This window comes from Panthera pardus, unplaced genomic scaffold, assembly GCF_024362965.1.
Source record: "Panthera pardus isolate Hobbes unplaced genomic scaffold, ASM2436296v1 HiC_scaffold_10, whole genome shotgun sequence".
Classification (NCBI taxonomy): Eukaryota; Metazoa; Chordata; class Mammalia; order Carnivora; family Felidae; genus Panthera; species Panthera pardus.
This window is the reverse complement of record NW_026526655.1, coordinates 76,893,481-76,918,513: the sequence shown is the minus strand read 5'-3', so window position 1 is coordinate 76,918,513 and position 25,033 is coordinate 76,893,481. Positions and strand designations below refer to the sequence as shown.

Here is a 25,033-nt window from a genome sequence, read left to right as displayed (position 1 = left end):
GAGCATGAGCCAGAAAGGGGCAGAGAGAGAGGGAGACACAGAATCTGAAACAGGCTCCAGGCTCTGAGCTGTCAGCACAGGGCCTGGTGCAGGGCTCGAACCCATGAACCCTGAGATCAGGACCAGAGCCAAAGTCGGCACTCAACCAACTGAGGCACCCAGCTGTCCCTTCTAGCTTTTAAAGAGCACCCCTCCTCCACTGAATAAAGACCTTGGCTTATTCATGCTGAATATGAATATTTGATTAAGAAATAGTCAATAATCCAAACAGTAAAAAATGTGTTGAATAATCATTTTGTAAGGTGATGAAACTTAGTCCAATCTGAAATGGTGCCATATTTTATAAAATACATTTCAAAACACCTGATTTCATCCTCACAAGCACCCTATGAGGTAGGCAATGTAAATGTTCTTGTGTGTACCTAGTAATAGGGAAGGATGAAGAAGTGAAGGAGCTTGACCCAGTTAGTTATTGGAAGTGATGGGAACAACAGTTCAGTTCTTCCCATTCCTAGACCAGTCTTCTCTCTACTAGTTCACTGCCTTTATTCAATGTCTTATTCAAAACCACCTAGAGGATCTTAAAAATGAAGACACACACTCACACATTCCATTGGAATGAAATCATGATACAAAAAATTATAAGAATTTTAATTATATAAATGATGTTGTCAATCTATATACACAAATTGTAAAATCCAAAAACTTGAATAATACTTTATAGAAATTAAGAACCCTCATACTTACCTGCAATTCTTTCTGATGATGATGTGGTCAAGTACAAGCTTCTTTTGTGGATATTCATAAACATTGATGATAAGTGATTATAATTCTTAAGCACCTAATGAAGTCACCTATGTCGAATGCTCTCTGATATAATAACAAAGCATCTTATGACACCTTGTTTGCGTAGTCATTTCACCTACAGTAGAAAGGTCTTCTTAGAGTTGAAGTTTTTAATTAAACATCCAAGACAGGGGCTGCTTAGTGTGAGCTAGTCCAGCTACATCAGGATTTGGTACTTGCCAGGAAGATAGATGGAGGTTGTTAGTAAAATGGGCCATAGCAGTTGAAGAAAGCAGTGGGAACCTTTTATTCAGCTGAGTGTTGTATACAGCTAGTAACATTTTCCAGTCTGTGTATTGTCCAATATGCACAGGAGGGTGAGACTGGCAAAGTAAAATGAACTTAGAGCATCTTAAATGCATTTCCTGGCAACTCTTCATACATTTTGCTGCTTTTTAAAACATGTGTTTCATATTCAACTTACTGAATTTTTTATGCAATATTCAATATCATCAAGAATAGATCGTTTATTTTTTAATGTAACATGTTTAGATTGCACTTTCATATAGTGAACTCTAATGTTTGTCCATCTTATAAGTTCTAAAGTTGCCACAACTAGATAATAAAGTCCTATTCAAAGTTAGTAGATCTAATTTTGCCTCCCTAAAAATTAAGTCATTAAGCTTAATGAAGAAAGGTATTGATTTTGTAGGGACCAGAGTTACCAAGAAATGTTTCCAAGGCTAGATAAATCCTATTGATTTCAGAGAACTCTAGGCTTTGGCTAATTGTGTGGAATAGAAGACCTAATTGAAAAATGAACATTAGTGGGGCACCTGGATGGCTCAGTCAGTTAAATGTCCCACACTTGATTTCGGCTCAGGTCATGATCTCACAGTTCATGGGATCAAGCCCTGCATTGGGCTCTGTGCTGACATTTTGGAGCCTGCTCAGGATTCTCTCCCTACCTTCTCTCTGCCTCTCCCTCACTCACATGCACACATGCACACTCTCTCTCAAAATAAATGAATAAATGTTAAAAAAATAAAATAAAATGAATGTTAGTGATACTGGTGTTACAAAACCAGGATAAATAATGGACAACATTTATCTGCTTTCCACATTTATGGGCTATTCAAAAGCATATTTGTGTATTTACCACCTAGTAAATATGAAAAATAAGCTCTGGTTTCCAGAACTAGCTACCAGCAAAGGAAACTTGAGTAGACCTTAACATTTGCTGTAGAGATGACAGACTGATCCCATAATGCAACATATAAGCCAGGAGTAGAGGAAGACTGAGGAAAGCACAAAATGGATTAAAAGAATATCTAATCTTCTCTCAAGGTGAAAGCCTCTTACCCTAAAAAGCCACCATCGAGAACACCAAATCTCCTGTCTCTTCCTCTTAACTTTAAGAAATGGGTCATGAGATAAAATGCCAGAAACTTAAGTTGCTTATCTTTCCCTATTTTAAAATACACAGATTGTTTACAGTAAATTCCAAGATCTAGAAAGGACACACTTAGAAATTGTCAAGTCCCTAATATCTTTCAGAGGAAACATTTACTTACACTGATGTTCGTGATTTTTATTGTTTCTGTTTGTTGATTTTTATTTGTTTTTTTCTAGCAGGTATTTTCCCATGAAAAGAAGTTTAATTTTTTTCTTAAAACTATCTTTTGAAACTAACTTATCCCCTTTCAGATTCAAAATACCAGGTCTAATTTGCCATCATCCACTCTCTACTTCCTGAATGCTATTGTTTTTCAGTTGGCCCTAGCTAAAATGATGCATAATATCAAAGCAGCTCTACTAATCATGGTGTTGGTGGAGGTTTTATAAAAAATAGACCACGTTCATCCTGCTGAGTTAGTACTTTAGAATGCATTTGGAAATCAGCTTGAAGACCAATTAGTATATTTGATTAGATTATAAATGATAGAATGAAGTAGAGACTGTAAAGAGGATGTAGTGAAAGGAAACGATTCCACAGAGAGAAAGGATAAAATTAAAATAAAATCATATTAAAGTCACAAGATGATTAAATTTCAACCAGTCAGCTATACTGAGTTTGAAGAAGCTAATGTAGTGTTTAAATTATTATTTATATGTAAACTGGTTTTGATTTTTCTGCAGGAAAACAGTTGTATGCCCCATCATTGATGTGATTAGTGATGATACCTTTGAATATATGGCTGGATCAGACATGACTTATGGGGGCTTTAACTGGAAACTGAATTTCCGTTGGTATCCTGTTCCCCAAAGAGAAATGGATAGGAGAAAAGGAGATAGAACATTACCTGTCAGGTACGTAGCTCATATCTTCCAAAGGATAGCATGTGTTTTCCTATAATTAAGGAGTATTATGAATTTGTGCTCTCATTTTTAAGTCTTTTAAAGGCATATGCCTTTTATTCATATACACATTTACATTATCACCACTTACATAATTATCTAAGCATCAATGACAGTATTTAAATTTAGTTTAAATTAACACAGGCAAATTTAACTATTGGCAGGAGTGCCGAATTTCTCTTGAGACTTTGTATATTCTTATGTTCAAAATATATTTACTGTGAATTTTCTATGTAATAGATATGTGCTAGCCTTGATGCTTCAGGTACATATATATCTTAGCTAAATGTGTATGCTTTATAATAGAGTTATTCTCAAAATTGAAATAACCAAAAATGTTTTGGCAAATACTCTAAATTTACCAACTTCAAAGAGCTGTCTTCATTATAGATACAAAAGAAAGATCCAGTTGAAAAATTTTAATATATTAATGATTATGAAATATTTATTGTTTGTACTAAATTAATTTAAAAAGCTACTTAACGTGAAGTATTTTTTCATAAATGTGTTTGCTCTTAATACAAAATAAGAAATATCATATGCATCTTTAGTTGTTTAAATAAGCATTACTCACTTTATTAACACAAAATTACCACCTTCTTATTTTACTATATTATTGTGTACCTCTTACCTGCAACCAACAGTTGATTTCCTAACAACATATTGTAGAGGGAGTTCACTGATTTAGCTCTTTAAAGATGAATTTGGGGGACACCTGGGTGGCTCAGTCAGTTGAGTGTCTGACTTTGGCTCAGGTCATGATCTTACAGTTAGTGAGTTCAAGCCCTGTGTTGGGCTCTAAGCTAACAGCTCAGAGCTTGGAGCCTGATTTGGATTCTGTGTTTCCCTCTCTCTCTGCTCATCCCCCACTCACTCTGTTTCTCTCTCTCTTTCTCTCTCTCCCTCTCTCTCTCTCTCAAAAATAAAATATTAAAAAGAAAAAAATTAATAAAAAATGAATTTGGAAAATCATGATTTAGTTTGAACAATAGAGAAAAGCCCCAAAACAATATGTATAAACCATTATCTAAACAAGAATGTCTCGTAACCTACTGAAGAAATGACTTATCCATTGGCAAGACTAACTATCTAATGAATTAAAACTAACTCTAAGAATTGGCTCATGGAAAAGAACAGCTCTGTTTATTACAGAAGAGTTAAATATTGTCCTTGCTAATCCTCTTGAGATATTACTACATGGAAGGGAAAAATAAAATGTGCCTCCAAACAACTGCATGAAGACATGAAGTTATTATGTCAATATTTAAAGTGTAACTTAGTGATCTTCAAGTCTTGCTGTAATCTTCACATTCACCAAATCTTATGGATCCTTGCTCCTAACAGCTTGAGCAACAGCTTGAGTTGCTCATTTTACCGTTGTTTATTAGAAATCCTGTTTTCCCAGATCATGGTTTCATTTAGTGTTAGCTGATTTTTCAGCTTCAGATTCCATGTGAAAACTATCAAAATACTTGGCCAGTACACTCAAACATAATGTGTTTATTCATTAAAAATGAAGTTTAGGGGAACCTGGGTGGCTCAGTCGGTTGAGCATCCGACATCAGGACAGGTCATAATCTTGCAGTTCATGGGTTTGAGCCCCGTGTCGGGCTCTGTGCTGACAGCTCAGAGCCTGGAGACTGCTTCGGATTCTGTGTCTTCCTGTCTCTCTGCTCCTCCCCTGCTCACACTCTGTCTTTCTCTTAAAAATAAAAAAACATTAAAAAATGTTTTAATGAATTTTAAAGAATATGTGAGTGTGCTCATTGTTTTCTTAAGTACCTTGGCAAAAGACATGCTTCATTTAACTTATTTTCTTACAAAGTCAAAAGGTAGATAACTAAGAGGTAGCCAACATTCATAGTAAGAAAATACTGATATCATTCACAAAGGTAAAGATCTACATAGAAATTGACCATTATTTTTCATCTTTCATTAATTAAAACAAAAAAGGAAACATCCAACTTGCAATGTTTTAACCACAATTTGTGTGCTTTTATTGTCGTAACATGGAGACCCAATAAAAATCTAAGAATATTTTATCTATTTGCCTCAGTAACTGCACAATATTTCACTTTCTAAAATGCTGAGGGAGCTGGAACAAGAGAAACAGAGAAACCTCAGTCTTTGCTGAAGTTTCCAAATTTTTATGGCAAAAGGTTAATTAATTCATGGGCTGTGTTGTAACAGCCTGCAGGTAATTTTCATCAGCATAGCTGTAATGTGAACTTTCTTTGTACTTGTAATCTATTACGTGAAGACGTGATCATTTTTCTCACATTCGTACAAACAGATAAATCATTCTAAGGTGTTGAAGACACATTTTTTTTCTACTTGATTAACGGAATTCTGAATAGCTACAGTGATTAAAATGGGGTTCAGATTTTAGTTTTCTTAGCAGAATGCTTCATTTAAAATGTCAGCTATGACAGAACTTTCTAGTGACTATAATTGGCTAGTTAGTCATCATTTAGAAATACAATCATGCATCTGCATACATAGAGAACCAACTTGAACTTATGACTTAAGCTTAGTTGTACCACATTTAAAGTAAAGTTTATAATGGTTATATGTATTATTCTACTGTCACCTCTGGGCTTTGGTATTTTCATTTGGATATTAAGTGGAGTTTGCAAAATACTTGGTATTTGTGAAATTATGAGTACGGAATAATAGCACACATAATCTTGAACATTTAGTCTTCTTTAATCAGTAAACTGTCCTTGACATTTCAGTAGTCCTATTATGTGACTTTTCAGTAATATCTCAATTATACATGCAACAATAGGGTAATCAAATTGTTACACTAGAGGTCGTAAACGGGGAGCTTATGTGTCAGACATGCTTTGTAGATGTGTTTTTTTGGCGTACATACTTTTTTACATTAAAAAAAATACCAATGTTTTAAAAATGAGATGTTCTAAGTAAATATATGAATTTTTAGCTATTCTTGAAAAGTCAGAAGATCTTGCTACAATGATCCTGTATTCCTACTTGGCACCATCCGGTGGAGTTAAGTAGAAGCTACCCTTTAGAAATGGCCTGAAAGGTTAGCCCAGTGCCCCACCTCTATTTTTTGTGTGTTCCTGACTCAGAGGCTGAGGATCAGTGTCCATTTGTCATCATTCTTATACTTAAGGAAATGTTTTGGTACCTGTGTCCCAGTCAAAAGTCAGAGAAATATGCTTACTACAACTATAAATCTTTTAAATTTGTGACCTTGGGGTGCCTGGGGGGCTCGGTCAGTTAAGTGTTTGATTTTGGCTCAGGTCATGATCTCACCGTTCATGAGTTTGAGCCCTGCATCGGTCTCTCTGCTGAGTCCATTCCAAATCCTCTGTCCCCTTCTCTCTCTGCCCCTCCGCTGCTCATGCTCCCTCCCTCTCTCTAAATAAATAAATAAACCTAAAAAAATAAATAAAAATAAATAAACAAATTTGTGACCTTGACTTCCAAGCTACTGCCTAAGAAATACCTGAGTTTGAAACTCACCAAACATGTTAACCCGGTATGAATATGCATCTGCATTACCTGATGGAATAGGCAACCTGTAACAAAAGTTATCTGGTAGTGCAGATAATCTCCCAAATGATTTCATTCGTTTGGGGGTGCATGCCTTTTTCCAGTACATGTAATTTTCGACTTGATATGCTTCAGGCTATTAAAATGAGTTAGGTTACATACGCAAATGAACATGCCATCACACTGTTGAGCACTGTGCTAGGTTCTGTACATACAACGATGAATCTGGCTGATTCTGCCCTGATGTGGCCCACTGGCACTGGCCATGTGTATGCTAGACAAGAGAATGAGGCCAGCCTAAGTGGCCAGAGTGTTGATGCACAGGAGTTAGACTACGTCAACAGCTAGAGTGCTATGTGCTTCTGGAAAAGAATCTGGCTTTAATCTTATTGATGGTTTTAGTCTCTTAATTTATGCCCTGTCGTAAATCCTCAATAAGTCCTCAATAAATAAATAATAAAGTTATAAAGATATTAGATTCTACTTTAATCTCTCATGGATTAAAATAGATTATTAATTTATTAAAAACCTACCAGTGAGGGGTGCCTGAGTGGTTCAGTTAGTTAAGGGTCTGACTTTTTATTTCGGTTCAGGTCATTGTGAGTTCAAGCCCCGACTGGGCTCTGTGCTGACAGTGTGGAGCCTGCTTGAGATTCTCTCTCTCTTTCTCTCTGCCTCTCTCTCTCTCTCAAAAATAAATAAGTAAACATTAAAAAAAAACCTACCAGTAATTTATCAAGTCTGTATAACTTTCTTCATCTTTTGTGTCTTGCCTTATGGACTCTTACATTTTGTCCTTATTAATATTCTTAATATGACTTCGTCCTTACGTGGAGTACCATGCTCAATATCTTTCTAAAGTAAAACAAAGAGTTTTAGATTTTCTTCTAATATTTGCTATCATAATAAATCAAACATAGATATAATGATGAGTTTTATTCTTTACATATTTTGCTGACTTGAATATCCCTTTTTATTAACATTTGTCTGATATTATAGCTTAATTTTTCTCTCAATTGGAATCAGGAATTTATAAAGAAGATCAAATAAATTAAACATTATTAATAATTTCTCAGATTATAATTACTGTTCCTTTACTGTGAAAAAATCATAAGATGTTCACATATATTATTTCCTGTAACCTTCTAGAATGATATCATTGAAGAAGCATTGAAGCTGGCTTTGGAAGATCTGGGTTTTATTTAAAAGCTACTCCAATAAGGAAATTACCCATTCTTTTCAATAATAAAAGGAAAATTATTCTCCCTCTCTTGTTTAACTCATGACGTACTAAAATATTAAATGAGAAATATATTTGAAAGGAGTTATTTAAAATTTATTTCTGATAATATACATCACAAACATATGCATTGCTAAATAAATGTGACAAGTAGCTGGAAGTATAGAGAAGCAGAAGTATTTTGTTATATTTCCTTCTAGAGTGTTTCTTTTCAGATATGTTTCTCCACAATTTAAAAATTGATATATTATGGGGCTCAGTCAGGTGAGTGTCAGACTTCAGCCAGGTCATCCCCTCACGGTCGTGGGTTCAAGCCTCATGTTGGGCTAGCTGCTATCAGCATGGAGCCCATTTCAGATCCTCTGTCCAGCTCTCTCTCAGCCCTTCCCCCACTCACATAGGCTTTCTCTCTCTCTGTGTCTCAAAATTAAATATTAAAAAATTGATATATTATTAGTATTTGCCCATGGCATTTTTTTTTTCCAAGTAAAAATTGGAGTGGCTGCTAGAATCTCAATTATTTACTTAGATTTTCCTTTATTTTTTGCAAAGACATTTGAGAGTTATTTTACACATTATTTTCTGCCAATTGTGTTTTCTGATCTATAGTTTTTGCATATACTGTGGTCTTTTTAGAATTATGCAACCGAGGAAGGTGAAATTCGTTTTAATATTTTTGATATCTTTTGCCAGTTTGAATCCCCCCCCAAAAAATTATCACTGACTCTAATTTATTGTTCTTCTAGTAAGTATAATTAAAAAACACTTATTTTATCCTATAAAATGTTATCCAAATATAAGACAATATTTCCTATTATTTAATAACAGCTAAGAATATATTTCTTAATTTTTACCTGTTAGATTTTCTCTATTTGATTTTCTCAGTGCAATGAAAATACATTTTTACTTTGGAGGAAAGAAATAGAGATAGATACTCTCAAATCCTGTGAGACACTTCTTTACAATAGGAGATATTAACACAAAACACAGGAGGGGTCAAATTTATGTGAAGAACAAAGGCTTTAATAGAAAAAGTTGAACTTTGGAATGTTCTAATTGTTCAACATTCCCATCTACTCATATTAAGTTATGATATGTGTTGGTTTTGAAAGAAAAAAAATCCACCTTAGGTGGAGTATGTGAATCAATATTCATTGGAGAAAATAGCACATTTATATTATATTACCTCCTAATGGTTCAGAAGATAATTTACCACACTTCCCTTGTGGTCTGTTGAGATGAAATGAAAACAGAGCATTAATTGAAACATTTAAAACATCTTGCCCCATTGTTTATTTTGACCCATCCTAAACATAAATGAAAGAAAAAAGGAAAGATAAAAAAAATTACACCAATTATTATAATTGGAAGCTTGGGGTTTTATCAGTTTGTGAAGATTATGAAAAAGGATTAAGAAAAAAGGGAAAAAAAAATAACTATTCCCTTCCTGGCATATAGGTCTTTAAGTACAAGTTAAAGTATTTGATTCCAATACTTGTTGGTAAATGGATCTTTGGCAGCAAAATGAGCCATTTGCCCATATCAAGCAGAATTTTCTTTTTTTATTCTTATCCTTTAAAAATAGCTTTGTGTTCCATAGGCTGTACAGGATGGAACATGCTTCCTTGTGCAGAGTCTAAACCAGCATGAGTGCTTAAATAGTCTCTTCTCTACCAAAAGCTGCATCTTCTTACCCAAATACATGTTCAAATGAGTACCTCAGCGTGCAATATTTCACTAAACCCCATTTCATTTCTCTGTAAAAACCTTTAAATAAATTCAACATCTGGTTATTCATCACTAATAAAATAATAGTTATGCTACTGCTTCCTTTCTATCTTTTCTGCTTTCTATTTTGGGGATAGTAGAATAAAGAATGAAGGAGGGAAACTCAGTTTCTAAACCTGCAAAATGGTTAACCAAATTATATTTTATGATTAAAAAAATTGAGATTATGTGAATATTTCAGCTATTTATGCTTCGCATTTCTGTAAATAATAAAATATGTGTGTTTATCATTTCTCTTTATTGTGGCATATAGTATATGAGAAATGTTATTAACACAGAGGTACACACTTACAGTCTAGATATTGTGTTATTTGATCATTGTGAATAACAGCCTGATGCTGAGCTATAGTCTCCCAAATCTTTAGACTTTTCCCCCAGAGACGTTATTTATTTGCCAAGCGAGATTAATAGAATCCTAATATGTTAAAGGGAAAAACTAGTGAGAAGAAATGATGTTTCAATAACTTTGAAAGAAATTGCTTTGAACAGCAGTGCTAAAATTCACAGGACAACATTGTACATAATTTTGGAGCTGAAATCAGGAAAAGTGTATTTCTAATTATCTATGCCAAATTCTATGATGTATATTGATAAACTGAGTGATTACTAATTGGTAAAGAGCAAGAGAGATATGTAGGGAGAAGGAGAGAGGAAAGGAAAGGAACATTATTTCCTTAACTGGACCACTACCTAACTGGGGACTCTCAAACAAGTCATTAAAACACATTGCAACTAAATTTGGTTGACCAAATCTGTAGGGATTTTAAAGCTCTAAAATACTACAATTCTATTAAAAATGAATTAGACTTGGAAAATAATTCTTAAAGAGCTGATTATAATCTTGCCAAACACAGATGTTTTCTCTTCCTTATTAAAATTAATATTTATGTAGTTCTTGTTTTGTACTGGTACTATTCTAAGAGTGTAACGTGCATTGTTACATACATCCTCATTTTATAAATGATTAATTGGAGCCCAGAGTTTAAGTAGTTTACCGAAGATCACACTGTGGGGTTGAGTTTTGAGCTTAATCAGTCTAGATACATAATCCAAGCTCCTAAAAACTAAACTCAGTCCCCTCTCGAGTCTCCCGTGGTTTACCTGCTTCTCACACACATAGTTATCCTAGTGTGGAATACCGGATATATCATCTTATTGGTGGAAATGCAGGCATCACAGTTTAATATTACTGAATGATCAAATGTATTGTCATAATTTCTTTAAATTTACCAACTTCTGGTGAAATACTTCTGTATTTTTCCATGTCAAATGCTTACTTTTTGGAGTCCTTTCCTATATTCTACATTGTTGCAAAACTTTGCATCTTTAATTCTAAAATACTACCAAACTCAAATCCCAAAACTTTTACTAGATGTTACAATCCTGGAATTTGCAAAGGTATCTTTGTTACTCATCAGTTTAGCTGATGTGAAGAATGAATAATTTTTTTTTTAATTTCAAAGATAAAATTGCACATGATTTTAATTTACAAATAGATTGTATTATGGTCATGGGGATACATGCTTATTTGTTTATTTCACTTATTTAACAAATATCTATTAATAGTCCAATAATATTAAACCAATATATTAGCTATATGTATAGAGGTGATAAAATGTATACAGAAGTAAATATAATACTCAAAAAGAAGTGACACAATGCCTTGAGAAAGACAGGGCTATCAAAGGAGGCAGAAGTGGGAGATTATTTCCAGACTGGAGAAGGAGGGCTGTACTGAGGGCAGGCTGCATGAAATAATAGCCTTCAGCATAAGAATAGAGCACATTTGAACATACAAGAGGAGTTTAAAAAGGAAAATCCTTTTTAAGTGGCAAATGGATGTGGACACACGAACCAGGGTGGGAAAGTATGAAGCATTTATTATTAACTGCTTAACACTTGGAATACAGGGAAATAGTTAAAAGGAATGGAGATATCCTTTGGACGGCACCACATCACTGATGCCAGAATAGGAGCTGGGATTTATTTCTTAAAATAGGTATTTAAATATCTGGTTGACACTTTGAGAGGCATTTTGATTTAGAGAAATTAATCTGGCTATGGTTTGTAGAATAAATTTTGGAAGCAACAGACTCTAGAAGCAAGAAGATAACAAAAGAGACATGAGAGGACTAAACTTGGACAGTGACCATGATAGCAGAGAACAGAGATTAGAGTCAAAAATACTTCGGGGGTGGGGGGTGGAAAGAAGTATTTGGGAAATGATTAAATGAGGCACAGAAAAGAAAGTTGCTAAAAGGGGTCTTATCACTCGGTATTGAAATTCTGGAAGGAAATAGAAGACAATGAAGGAGAAGCAGATATGGAACAGGTAGCATATTCTCAGTGCTATTTTATATACCCTGAGCAGAGTCAAAGGGTTTTTTTTAGAAAACATCGAGAAAGGAATTAGAAAACCACAATGCAGAAAGAAGAAATGAGAAAAGGAAACACAGATTAGGACTCTGCCTCACAAAGATGACAATAAGAGGCATAAAACAAATGAACTTATGCAGGTAAGGAATATAGGAAGAGGAAAGTTCCATTGAGAGACTCTTAGGGAGACTACATATTGGGACAAAAGAAGACAATTATTAAGTGCACACATCTACAAAACATTATTATGATTGTATATTTCACTCATGTCATAGATATGCAACTAAGAACTGGAGACAGCCAGCAAGGAAAAGGAAGAGGAAGGGAAATCAATAAGATTCATAAAATAAATAGGAAAAACCTCTCTGGAAGAATGCTGTTGGAGTCAGAGATGAAAAGCATTTCATTCAGGGAGGTTGCTGAATTATGTCCAAATGCTTCCGAAGGAAGACATTTTAAGGAAAGCCTATTCAAGTTCAGAATCAGCAGGACCCTTTTAGAAAGAGGTTACTGTAGAGGTGGGAACAGAATCCAGATTCTAGTTAGAAGGTCAAGAGGAATTGAGGGAGTATGTAGAAAGCATCCTTTCAATAAGGTTACCAGTAAACGGAATAGATAATATATGTTCCCTCATTTCAGTGAGTAGCAGGATGGAGTGAAGGGCTATTTTGGTTTAGTATAGAACTTGATTGAAAAGTATTGTAAGCTCAAGGGGACGATCTAGAAATCAAAGTCATAGAACATAAATGTAATAGTTAATGAACAAGTGGCTGAAAGTGTAGTCAGAAAAGAGCCAGCTGAGGGCAAAAGAGTAAACGTTAGCTCACAGTGAGGAAAGGAGGAGATATTTCCTCTGAGGCAGGAGGAAAGAAAAGCCATGAGGAGATATATACACATACTGAGATAGAGATTGGGGGAGTGTAGATTTCATGACTGAAGAATTTTTTTATTTATGCATTGCCTTAATCATCAGTGTTTTGAGGAGAGTCTGAGACTTAGATAAGAGTCAGTTAAAAAAATGAGACAAGTGAACAGATTAACACAGATGACAGGATTGTTAGGTGTTGTAGACTAAGCAGAGAGTCAATAAGTTGGACTTGTGGTATAACTAGTTGACCTCATCTTATTACTCTTTCAGTGAGTCTCTGGTTCCTAGATGCAGAAGTGAATAATACAAGGATAGATTTATCCAGACACTGATATTTACAAAAAGAGAATTGGGTCAGATAAGAGAAGGATAGAGAATTTAGGAGGCTAAGCTATTTTTTCACTGACATGGCAAAATCCTGGAGAGAGATTGAGAGGGGGAGAAGGGAACAATTCCTGAAGCGGGTCATTACGTGAGGCGATGGAGTAGCAGAGGAACCCTAAGCAGCATTATAGGATAAAAAGTGACTGTCACACGCTTGAAATAGGGGGGTTAAAAATAGAAAGCTGTGTTTAGCAAGGCAGATTTCAGAGTTCAACATCTTGGGTCTGAAGTAGACTCAAATGATTTTGAAATCCAAAATGAGGGTGTGTATGGGACGTCGTAAGTGAAGGACACTCAAGACCTTTGAACGATTATCGATAACAGCAATGATGATGACAAAGATATACCACTTAACCTTACCAATGATTTGTTATGTGCTGGGAACTGTGCTAAGTGCTTTACTCCTACTAACTCAAATCATCTTCACCTACTGACTGTGTAGGTAATATTCACAGCCATTGGGCCGATTATTTTTTCCACCCAAAATGGATTGAATTGATTAATAAGGATAGATGATATATAGATTTTTAATTTTGTAGACACCCTAAACATTTAAAGTCCACACAGGCATATGTAAATAGTTCATTAGGGACAATACAGAGCGATTAACTTAGAACAGAACATGTTGCATAACATCATAGATATTATATAAGGCACAGTCTCTAGATTACTTGAGAGAGCTGACATTGCAAATACAAAAAAAAAAATCTTTCTAGGAGCATCTGTCTTCAGAAAATACAGGATTTTTTTTTAGTAATTGTGATTTTATGTTTTTATTTTTGTTACTTTTTAAGCATAAGTGAAATTTGAGTCATTCTTATGGTTAAATATAGAAATTATTTTAGTCATTTATTGTACATTTCTCATATATTTATAGGAACTATGACCAACTGTAAGATGAAATTCAATGCATGTATTTAAGCTAAATGCATTAGTACTTTATTAGTAAATAGATAAGTGGGTAAGCATTCTGAACTGATCATTAAAAATGCATCACTTAACATTCTTAAGCACTTGGTTGCATTATGATAAGATAATTGCAACGAGTTTTGTTCCTTTTTTCATTAAATAGACTATGTAGCACTATTACACCTTATATAGTAATTGCCATAGAGTTCCAAAACCCCAATCAGGTGAGGGTCATGGCTACTCCATAATTACCATCTGTTTAGCTCTGTTAGTGTTTCTCATTATATCTCAGAAGGTCAGTGATTCTGTTCATGATAGGAACACAGCAAGACCAGAAGTAATAAAATAGTTCTGAGACTAGGGATGCTGTGCTAGTCCAGCTGATGGACAGTTAATTGCTTGAGTATAAAACAGTGAGAGCACTGGGAGAAATAGAGAATTTTGCAATATGGTAGATATCCAAGTACAGTATTATTTGGTGGTTTTTCAATGAACTATACTGTTCAATTAGAGGACACGAGCATATCCTGTGACAGAAGAGGATATAATCTCCAGAAAAGGAAAACACTTGTTTTTTTGTTTTGTTTTGTTTTATTTTGTTTTGTTTTGTTTTGTTTTTTAACAATCTCCATCTACTCGAATGTCCAAACCCCCTAGACCAGTGTTTCTCCTTTTTGCCAGCACATTAGAATCAGCACCGGACTTTACACACTATCAAAGGTCTGGCCCCACCCCAGGCCAATTAAATCTGAATCTGTGGAGTGTGAGTGATACCCAAGCATGGAAACGTGTTTTTTAAAAGTGCTTCCAGTGCCTCTAATGTACTATGAAGGTTTAAAACTACTTTTCTACAATTAACATTAAAAAATAATCATCATCAGCGTAGATAGGTCCATTTGTGAAAAACTAGAATTTTCTTTTTTAGTTTTCTTTTTAGTTTGGTTATATAGGAAGACTTGTGTAGTATTAGCCATTGACTTTAATTCATCTTTTAAAATTAATAATTAATTAATCCTTTAAAAACTGAACATCTGACTCCTTAGTTTCAGTAGAGAAATTTCAAGTGTGAGAATCAAAAGGCATTTATTCCTAGGAAAAAGTTTTAAAATCTGTGCCAAATATTCTTCTAAGCCTCTAAATAACAAATGTGATTTATGTTTATCTAGGGTCATCTGATTAACTCTATCATTTTAATTGGGTAAAAAGAAGAATAAACAATTAGATGTAAAGCTCTTGCATTAAAAAATATGTAACTACCATTAGATACTTAATTGCCTATAAACATTTTATAGCGTTTGATATTTTTCATATGAAATAGGCTATAGATCTTTTCATAGAGAAACCATTTCCACAGGTTTCTAGTATTCATATTAAAATGATTTATAATTAGGCAACAAAAGATCACAACTTGTAGTTTTATGACCAGTTACTCTCTTTAAGGGTAGGGCTAAGAGCCCTAACTTCTTTTCACTATGCTTTTCAGAAGGAATTTACATACCCGCCTCTTAAGTGGCCAGTGTTCCTTCCATTATTTGATCACATATAAGAAAAACATAGACTAACCTAAATTTAGTTTTACAGAAAATGTGAACTAAAATGCTACTTAATAATTTTAAAACCTCTTACACTTTGGTTTTATGTTTCCAGTTTGAGATTTTTGAGTACTAGTTTTTTTGTTTTTGTTTTTGTTTTTTTAATTTAAAATGTCTCAGAACTATTTGCTACAGTCTCATTAAACTCCACACATTGTTTTCAAAAGATATTCTTTTCTTTTTGTTTTTTTTCAACTAGGACCCCTACTATGGCTGGTGGCCTATTTTCTATTGACAGAAACTACTTTGAAGAGATAGGAACTTACGATGCAGGAATGGATATCTGGGGTGGAGAGAATCTTGAAATGTCTTTTAGGGTAATTGCATTTTACTTTATTTTTTTTTTTTACTCTGAACACACTATGCTGTAGCATGCACATATAGACCCAGTAATTTACTGTCAAATCTTTTTTTTTGTGAAGTGATGCAAATTACTGATCAGTTGGTCATTTTAATACTTATTTTGAAGCTCTGCTAGTCTTTTTGCATGCAGTATTTATTGTTAAATGGGAAATTGCAGCTACTTTTAAAGTTTTAGAAAATAATTCTTTTATTCATAGTATAAAGACTTCAGGGCTTTCAGGTTTTGAATAAAGAAGGGCTTTATTTTTTAAATAAAGCATTACCCTATAAAATCAGATTGTGTTTTTGAACTGAAGCTTGGAAGTGTTTATGTTACCTGAATTTACAAATGGTACCTGTGGCTATTCTCAAATACCTTTAAGAATAACCTGTGGTCAAAGGAACTCTGGATAATTCTGCAAGTAGCATGTTGGATTTCACATTTATAGACATTATTATTTGATGAATCAGTTTGAATAATGCAAAATTACTTATTAAATGACTTCCAAATAGATGAAAATTAAGAGCTAATCCTTTGTATGTATGATATTGGGAAGCGTATGAATAATTTTAAATTTCATTATATTCAGAAATTTAAAACGGGCACATAAATGTGCCTTCATGCTAACAAATGATAAATGCTGGGATACTGTGATTTCTTCAAACCACATATATTATTATTTTTAAATGAAATAAGTAACACTGTTTTTTTTTCCTTTAATAGAATTTAACATGAAATATTCAAAACATTGTATTGATTTTGCTAAAATTGTGTAATGAAATTATTAGTATTTAGATATATTTATCTATGAAGTTCAAGAGTTATGACTTAATTTCTCATTTAGAAAGTAAAGTTTGTTTTTCACTAATAAAATAGAACTATATTTGATGTTCTGTAAGAAAGGTCAATATCTGAAAATAAGAATTACTTTGAATTTATATAATATGGAATTTAGTGAATCTCAGATAATCTGGATCATTTTAGGAGCACAGAAATGGCCTTGTTATATATTTTTTGCCTATAAACCTTTCTTATAGCCAAATGTCTGAGAATACCATTAGTTAATGGATTGTTCTTGTTTCCATATTTGCTTATATACTTATAGTCAGATTAGAATTTGCTCTACAAGATTTCATACCATACTCAGGAATATATTCTTGACATCAGGCACATGATACACAACCTTTAGGGACATTTGGGGACCCAAGCTTTTTACCTGGTGTAGTTCTCAAAGTGGAGTAAATAAGAGATGGTAGTTAATAAAAGAAGAACAAAATAAAGAAAAGGAAGGAAGGAAGGAAGAAAGGAAAGAAGGAAAGGAAAGGAAGGAAGGAAGGAAAAAGGGAGCGTGGGTATGTAAAAACTGAAAAAAAGTTTTGTTCTTACCCTGAGATGTAGTGATGAGAGTATTTATTCATTCATTAACCAATGTTCCTTAGATGTTGTGCTGGGATCACATAAGGAAAAAAAATCAGGATACCAATATTGCTATTATCTGTCATCCTACTGCCAACCTTTTCCCCTAAGATTCTTATTCACATCTTTTCTCCTCACTCATTAAGCTTGATTCTCTGCCAAGGAACTCCCCTTACTTTCATCACATAGTTCACCTACTGGATGGATACTCTTCATCTAACTAATTGAAAGATGCATTAGGGAGGAACTTGGTGGAGTATTATGAGAAACCAGGAGAACATGATCAGGAAATACAACAGAAATATAAAAGTTCCAAAAAGAGGGATTTGAGAATATGGTAGGCAAAGCAGATGCTAGGAGGACAGAGTGAATGCAACTGGTGGCCTTAAGAATGATTAGATTCCTAGAAAATGACACAGGAAGTTGGTTGTGATTGGTTGGTTGAGATTACTAAGAAATAGAGTACAGTAACTCCCCCATATCTGTGGTTTTGCTCTCCATGGTTTCAGTTACCTGTGGTCAACTATAGTAAAGAAACAGATGATCTTCCTTCTGACATATTGTCAGAAGGTCAGTAGTAGCTTAATGATATGTCACAATGCCTATATCATTCACGTCACTTCATCTCATCACATAGGCATTTACCATCTCACATCATCCCAAGAAGAAGGATGAATACAATACAGTATTACCAGAGAGAGAGAGGGAGAGACCACATTCATGTAACTTTTATTAGAGTATATTGTTATAATTGTTCTATATCATTATTAGTGATTAGAGTTAATCCCTTACTATGCCTAATTTTTAAATTAAACTATCATAGGCATGTATGTATAGAAGGAAAACATAGTATATATACATATATGGTTCAGTGGCATCCTTGGTTTCAGGAATCCACTGGGGGTCTTAGAACATATCCCCCATGGATATGGGAGGACTCTGGTAATAAGTGACTGTTTTTTGAATATTTTAAAACACATCACTGTCTTTAGTTTCCATATCCTTTCAATAGAAACAAAACATATATTTTGCTTTCTATTAGACTCTTCATTCATGTTTTACTTTTCTTTCTATGACATGAATGTAAATGTACACTTAAGAATTAGTACTCTAGCTGAGGAAGATATTGGGTAAGAGAAAATACTAGACAGTATATAAGCAAAAGAATGAGACTCTCTCTTTAGATTAATTTTATGAAAAGGTGTGTGACTTAATGAAATGATAATGTGTTGAGCACTTAAACTCAGTTGGCCTGAAGGTAATATCCAGGTCAATCATTATGCAACTGACATATATTAAACATGTTGTATGTTCATTTTTCAGATACTGAGGCTACAAACGTGAATAAGGCATGATGCTTTTACTTTCACAGAATCATTTCTTTGAGAGATACATAAGTATTATTGACAATAAAATGTGGATCATTTCTTTTATAAATGTATGTTTGAGGTTTTCTGGTCTCTGAAATGTTAGTATAGGCAAATCATTTAACCTTCATTGTGAAAAGGTGATTATAATAATAGTGAAGCTCGTGTTGTTTTGTAGCTCTAGTCTATGTAGGTAGGGCAAGGAAAAAACATAGAAATATTAAGCACTTGCAAAATATTAGGATTTTGGCTGGCCTTAAGGATTCCAAGCCAACCCAAAGGAATATATTTGTGTGGATTTACTTATAACAATATAGCTTGATATTTGATGCCCAGAGTATTAAAAGTACTGGGAAATATTGAAAATTTGATGAAAACTCTAGATTTCCCAAGAAAGATACATCCATTCCCTCACACAAAATAGGGCTAAATACAGTTTTAAAGGGTTAACGAATTCCTTGAAGTTTCAAGATAAACATCTTTGGCATAAAAAAAAAAAAACAGTGACTTCTAATACTTACAAACCTTGTAAGTAGAGTCGTTGAGAATTGAACTCCACCATTATGAGACCAGTGGCTATGCTACTAGCATAGTACTACCTTCCCATTAAGATGTATGTCTTCCTAATCTGACAGTCCTAACAGCTGATAGTATTAGGAGAAGCTAACAGGTAAATGTGATCTTCCTCCACAGTTCTGAAATGGTTGTGTCATCTAGTAATCTTATCTTCCTCCTACAGGCTTTAGCCTCTTATGGTAGATGACATCCAAATATGGATGGGCAAATATGTACAGGTAGCTCCTAATTCTTCTAAAAATTTAGTCTCATATACTGCCCTCCACTCCATTATGTAACAGTCATTGAAATATCATAAATTCTGAGAATATTGTCTAAACATACATGTTAATTTATTCAACCTATATTTATTGAGTTCCTATTCATTAGTTATACAGGATACAGTTGTAAACAAAACAGAGAAAACTGTATGTCCTTATGGCACTTAATTTTAGTGGAGACAAATAATACACAAAAGAAATGAAATATATTAATGTATTAGTGATAAGTGTTAAAGAGAAAAAAATAAGGAAAGGAAGAGGAATATGAAATGGTAAACATTGGAGATGGGTAGGGGTTGAAATTTTAGATAGGAAGAACTCAGAAATGAATATACTTAAAAATAACTGGTGGCAAAATGGACCCAGTATGGTATGAATTTACCACCAAAAGAATCATCTGTCTTTAAATGATATCCCTGATGTCAACATAAGTACCACCCAAGAAGCATTATAACCAAAAGTCCTTGCCTTTTATGAGCAATAGCACAGGATCGGTATTTCCAAGAGTGCACAGTATTTTGTTCATTTTAAAATCAGCTAATCTACCATTGTGGAACCAATTGGGGTTATGGAAAAAGAGAGTAAGAAGGTGACCAGAGGAGCATCCCACTTCCATGAAAGGTAGACTAGGGTTACAAGAATCATCTGGGAGTCAGACAGCCTGAGTTCAAGAGCTGGCTGGAGCACTTAACAGTTATATAAATTTGGACAAGGTAGCTTGTCCTCTAAGCTTTAGCTTGTTTATATCTGGGCAAAGGAAGATTGTGGCACTTTCCTGATATGTGTTTGGGGAAGATTAAATGAGATTGTATATACAGTGCTAAGTACCCTACTTACCCCACATAAAGTGTGTCATCAGTGGCAGCTGTCATGACCAAGTCATGACACTCCTGAGCATCACTTCGTGACAACCTTGACCTTAATTATCTGGCCTTGAATACAAATAATCAAATGAGAGAGTATACATGAAAATCCCTTTAAAACAAGAATATGCAATACTTACATAAAGTGCTGTTGCTCTAAGCGGTAGTCGAGGTGTGCTTCTAAAACTCCTCTGGCCAGAAAAGCGATCACATTTAGAAAAGAAAAAAAAAAAAAAAAAACAAAACTTTTTTTTTGTTTTTGTTTTTGTTTTTTTTACACTGCTATAGCATCCTTTGAGATAACTACAGGCATTAAGAACCTAGACTTTATTTCCCCATGCTCATAAAGCAGTTTAAATAAAAATTTCAGTTGAAAAAATGTTATTTAGACTTGGTATAATATGTAAGATTTAAACACACATCTAAATCAATCAAAAATGGACAAAATGTGTGAAATAAGACTTTCATGACATGGGACAGCGAATCACGTAGGACAATGGTCTCAGAGATGGGAACCAAAAAAGGAGAGCCCTTATGTTTGCCCCAGCTTACTGCCTTGAAAAAGTGCCTAGAAGTCAGCGCCAGAAGGAGGACCTCAGCAGATGCCACTGTACTCCTGAGTTGAGAAGATAAAGCTGAGTTCTGGAGGAGACCTGGGCAGGATAGAATTTGGTGGACAGAATATTGGAAGGAGAGCTGCACAGACAGAACTTAGGACACATTGAGCACTGATAGTGCCTATGTGTGAGAAAACAACTAAGTTTGAGGAAAGAACCGTCAGTAAGATTAGACCTCACTGCCCAGTGCTGACTCAGGACCAGCAATAGTGCCTGTACTCTCCAGCCAGAGTGATTCATGGGGCATGGGGAAAGATAAATATTGGGAAACTGTATCATACACGTCTTTTTTAAATTTTTTACTAAGGGTTAAAATTTTATTTCCAGTATAGTTAACATACACTTTTTCAGGTATACAATTCAGTGATCCAACACTTCCATACATCACCCAGTGCTCATCACCACAGGTGCCCTCCTTAATCCCCATCACCTATTTCACCCACCTCCCAACCCACCTCCCCTCTGGTAACCATCCGTTAGTTCCCTACAATTGAGTCTGTTTCTCTTCCCTTCTCTCTCTCTCTCTCCCCCCCTCCCTCCCTCCGTCTCTCCCTTCCTCTCTCTTTTTTCCTTTGATTATTTATTTCTTAAATTCCACATATGAGTGAAATCATATGGTGTTTGTCTTTCTCCAGCTAATTTACTTCGCTTCGCATAATCCTCTGTGGCTCCATCTCTGTTGTTGCAAATGGCAAGATTTCTTTCTTTCTTTTTTTTGCCTGAATAATATTCATATATATATATAATATATATATTATATATATATAGAATGTATATATTATATATATGTATGTATATGAAATATTATATATTTCATGATATATAATGAAATTATGAATATTATATTTCATATATATATATACATATATATATATATGTATATATATATATAATGTGGTCTTTATCTATTTATCTGCCAATAGACACTTGGGTTGCTTCCATAATTTGACTATTGTAAACAATGCTGCTGTAAACATAGGGGTGTGTGTATCCCTTTGAATTAGTGTTTTGTATTTTGGGGGTAAATACCCAGTAGTGTGATTGCTGAATTTATTTTTTTGAGGAGCATTTACAGTGGCTGTACCACTTTACATTCCTAGCAACAATGGCACATCCTCCAACAACACTTGTTGTTTCATGTGTTTTTGATTTTAACCATTCTGACAGGTGTGAGGTGACACCTCATCGTAGTTTCGCTTTACATTTTCTTGATGATCAGTAATGTTGAGCATCCTGACATGTATGTGTTGGCCATCTGGATGTCTTCTTTAGAGAAAGGTCTGTTCATGTCTTCTGCCCGTTTTTAAGTGGATAATTTGATTTTTGGGTGTTGAATTGTATCAGTTCCTTATATTTTATTTATTTATTTATTTATTTATTTATTTAGCATTTAAATCCAAGTTAGTTAACACGTAGTGTAATAATCATTTCAGGAATAGAATTTAGTGATTCATCACTTACATATAACACCCAGTGCTGATCCCAACAAGTGTCCTCCTTAATGCCCCTGACCCCTTAAGCCCCTCACTCAACCCAACACCCTGCCAGCAATCCTCAGTTGCTTCTCTGTATTTAAGAGCCTCTTATGGTTTCCATTCCTGTTTTTATATTATTTTTGCTTCCTTCCCTTATGTTCATCTGTTTTGTATCTTAAATTCCATATATGAGTGAAATTATATGATATTTGTCTTTCTCTGACTGACTTATTTCACTTAGCATAATACATTCTAGCTCCATTCACATTGTTGCAAATGGCAAGATTTCATTCCTTTTGATCACCGAGTATTATTCCATTGTATATAAATATATGTCATATCTTCTTTACCCATTCATCAGTTGATGGACATTTTGGACTCTTTCCATACTTTTGTTATAGTCAATAGTGGCTGCTATGAACATTGGAGTGCATATGCCCCTTTGAATCCATACTCCTGTATCATTTGGATAAATACCTAGTAGTGTAATTGCTGGATCGTAGGGTAGTTCTATTTTTAATTTTTTGAGGAACCTCCATACTGTTTTCCAAAGTGGCAACACCAGTTTGTATTCCTACCATCAGCTCAAAAGTGTTCCCCTTTCTCCACATCCTCGCCAACATTGGTTGTTGCCTGCGTTGTTAATTTTAGCCATTCTGATAGTGTAAGGTGATATCTCATTGTGGTTTTGATTTGTATTTCCCTGATGATGAGTGATGTTGAGCATGTTTTCATGTGTCTGTTAGCCATTTGGATGTCTTCTTTGGAAAAGTTTCTGTTCATGTCTTTTCCCCATTTCTTCATCGGATTATTTGTTTTTTGGTACAATACACTTCTAAATAGCCTGTGGATCAAAAAAGGAGTCAAAAATGAAATTAATCATTTTTTAACTGAATGAAAATGAAAACACAGCATACTAAAGCAATACTTAGAGGGAATTCATAGCATTAAACATCTATATTAGAAACAAGAAAATAAGATCTAAAATTAATGAGTTCAGATTCCACATTCATAAAATAGGGGGGAAAATGAGAGTAAACCCAAAATATCTAAGAAAAAAGGAAATAATAAAGATTGAAGCCAAAATTACGAAATATAAAAGAGGAAAAGTTTAGATGAAAGCAATGAAATAAAAAGCTGTTTCCTTGAGAAGATCAATAAAACTGATAAATTTCTAGCCAAATTTAATAGGAAAAATAGAGAGAAGACACAAAATACCAATATTAAGAATGAGCAAGCTAACTTCATTATGGATTCTACAAATATTTAAAGTGTTATAAAGTAATATTATTAACAGTATTATGACAACAAACTTGACAGCTCCGATAAAATAGACTACTTCCACAAAAGACTCAAACTATCAATGCTTACAAGAAAACATAAATCAAGCAAATACCCCTGTATCAAGGAAAGAAATGAAATTTGTGGTGTAAAAAAAATTTTACAAAAGAAACTCTATGTCAGATGACCTCACTGGTAGATTCTACCAAGCATTTTGGGCAGAAATACAAACAGTTCTACTCAAACTTCCAGAAAACTGAAGAGGATATAATACCTCCTAACTCAAACTACTAACTAACTCCTAACTAACTCCTAACTATTACTAACTGCAAACTCAAATCGCAAAACTTGACAGACATTACAAGAATAAAAACAAATGAGTAAAAAAAGGGGAGTATTGTCAATATATATTGCTGGAACAACTGGATATCCATGTGGACAAAAATTTCTTAAATCCATACCTCACACTATTTAAAAATTAATTCAAAATATAAAACCTAAAATTATTAAAGGAAGTGTAAGAGAAAAACTTTTCTACCTTTGAGTAGACAACCCATAGAAGTACAAATTGATACATTGGACTTCATCAAGGTGAAAACTTTTGCTGTTTAAAGCCACCATCAAGACATTGAAAGGACAAGGCACTCGATAGGAAGAAACTGTCAACAAATAATATACCTGATAATAGACTTGTATCAGAAAAAAAAAAGACACTTAAAACTCAATATTAAAAAAAAAAAAAAAAACCCAATTAGAAAATGGCTCAAAGCTTTGAACAGACACTTCACTAAGGCAGGCATAAAGATGACAGGTAAGCACATGAGAAAATCCTTAATGTTATTAGACAAATGGAATTAAAGCCATAATGAAATAACACTATGCATCTATTAGAATTGCAAAAGTTAAAAAGGACCATGTTGGTGAGAATTTGGAAGGACTATACACGCAATGGAGCTGGGAGTGTAAAATGGTACAATAACTGGGAAACAGTTTTACTTTTTTTTTCTTTTTA

The 25,033-nt window shown here is 34.0% G+C and overlaps 1 protein-coding gene across 4 annotated transcripts in view; it reads left to right on the top strand.

The window, feature by feature from the left end:
* GALNT13 (polypeptide N-acetylgalactosaminyltransferase 13) overlaps positions 1-25,033 on the top strand; it is a 540,913-nt gene that overhangs the window by 321,698 nt on the left and 194,182 nt on the right. For all 4 annotated transcript variants that reach the window (XM_019456666.2, XM_019456651.2, XM_019456658.2 and 1 more), the window contains exons 7-8: positions 2,926-3,096; positions 16,023-16,140. In XM_019456666.2, the coding sequence (XP_019312211.1) occupies positions 2,926-3,096; positions 16,023-16,140 (289 nt within the window). The remainder of the gene's footprint in view (positions 1-2,925; positions 3,097-16,022; positions 16,141-25,033) is intronic.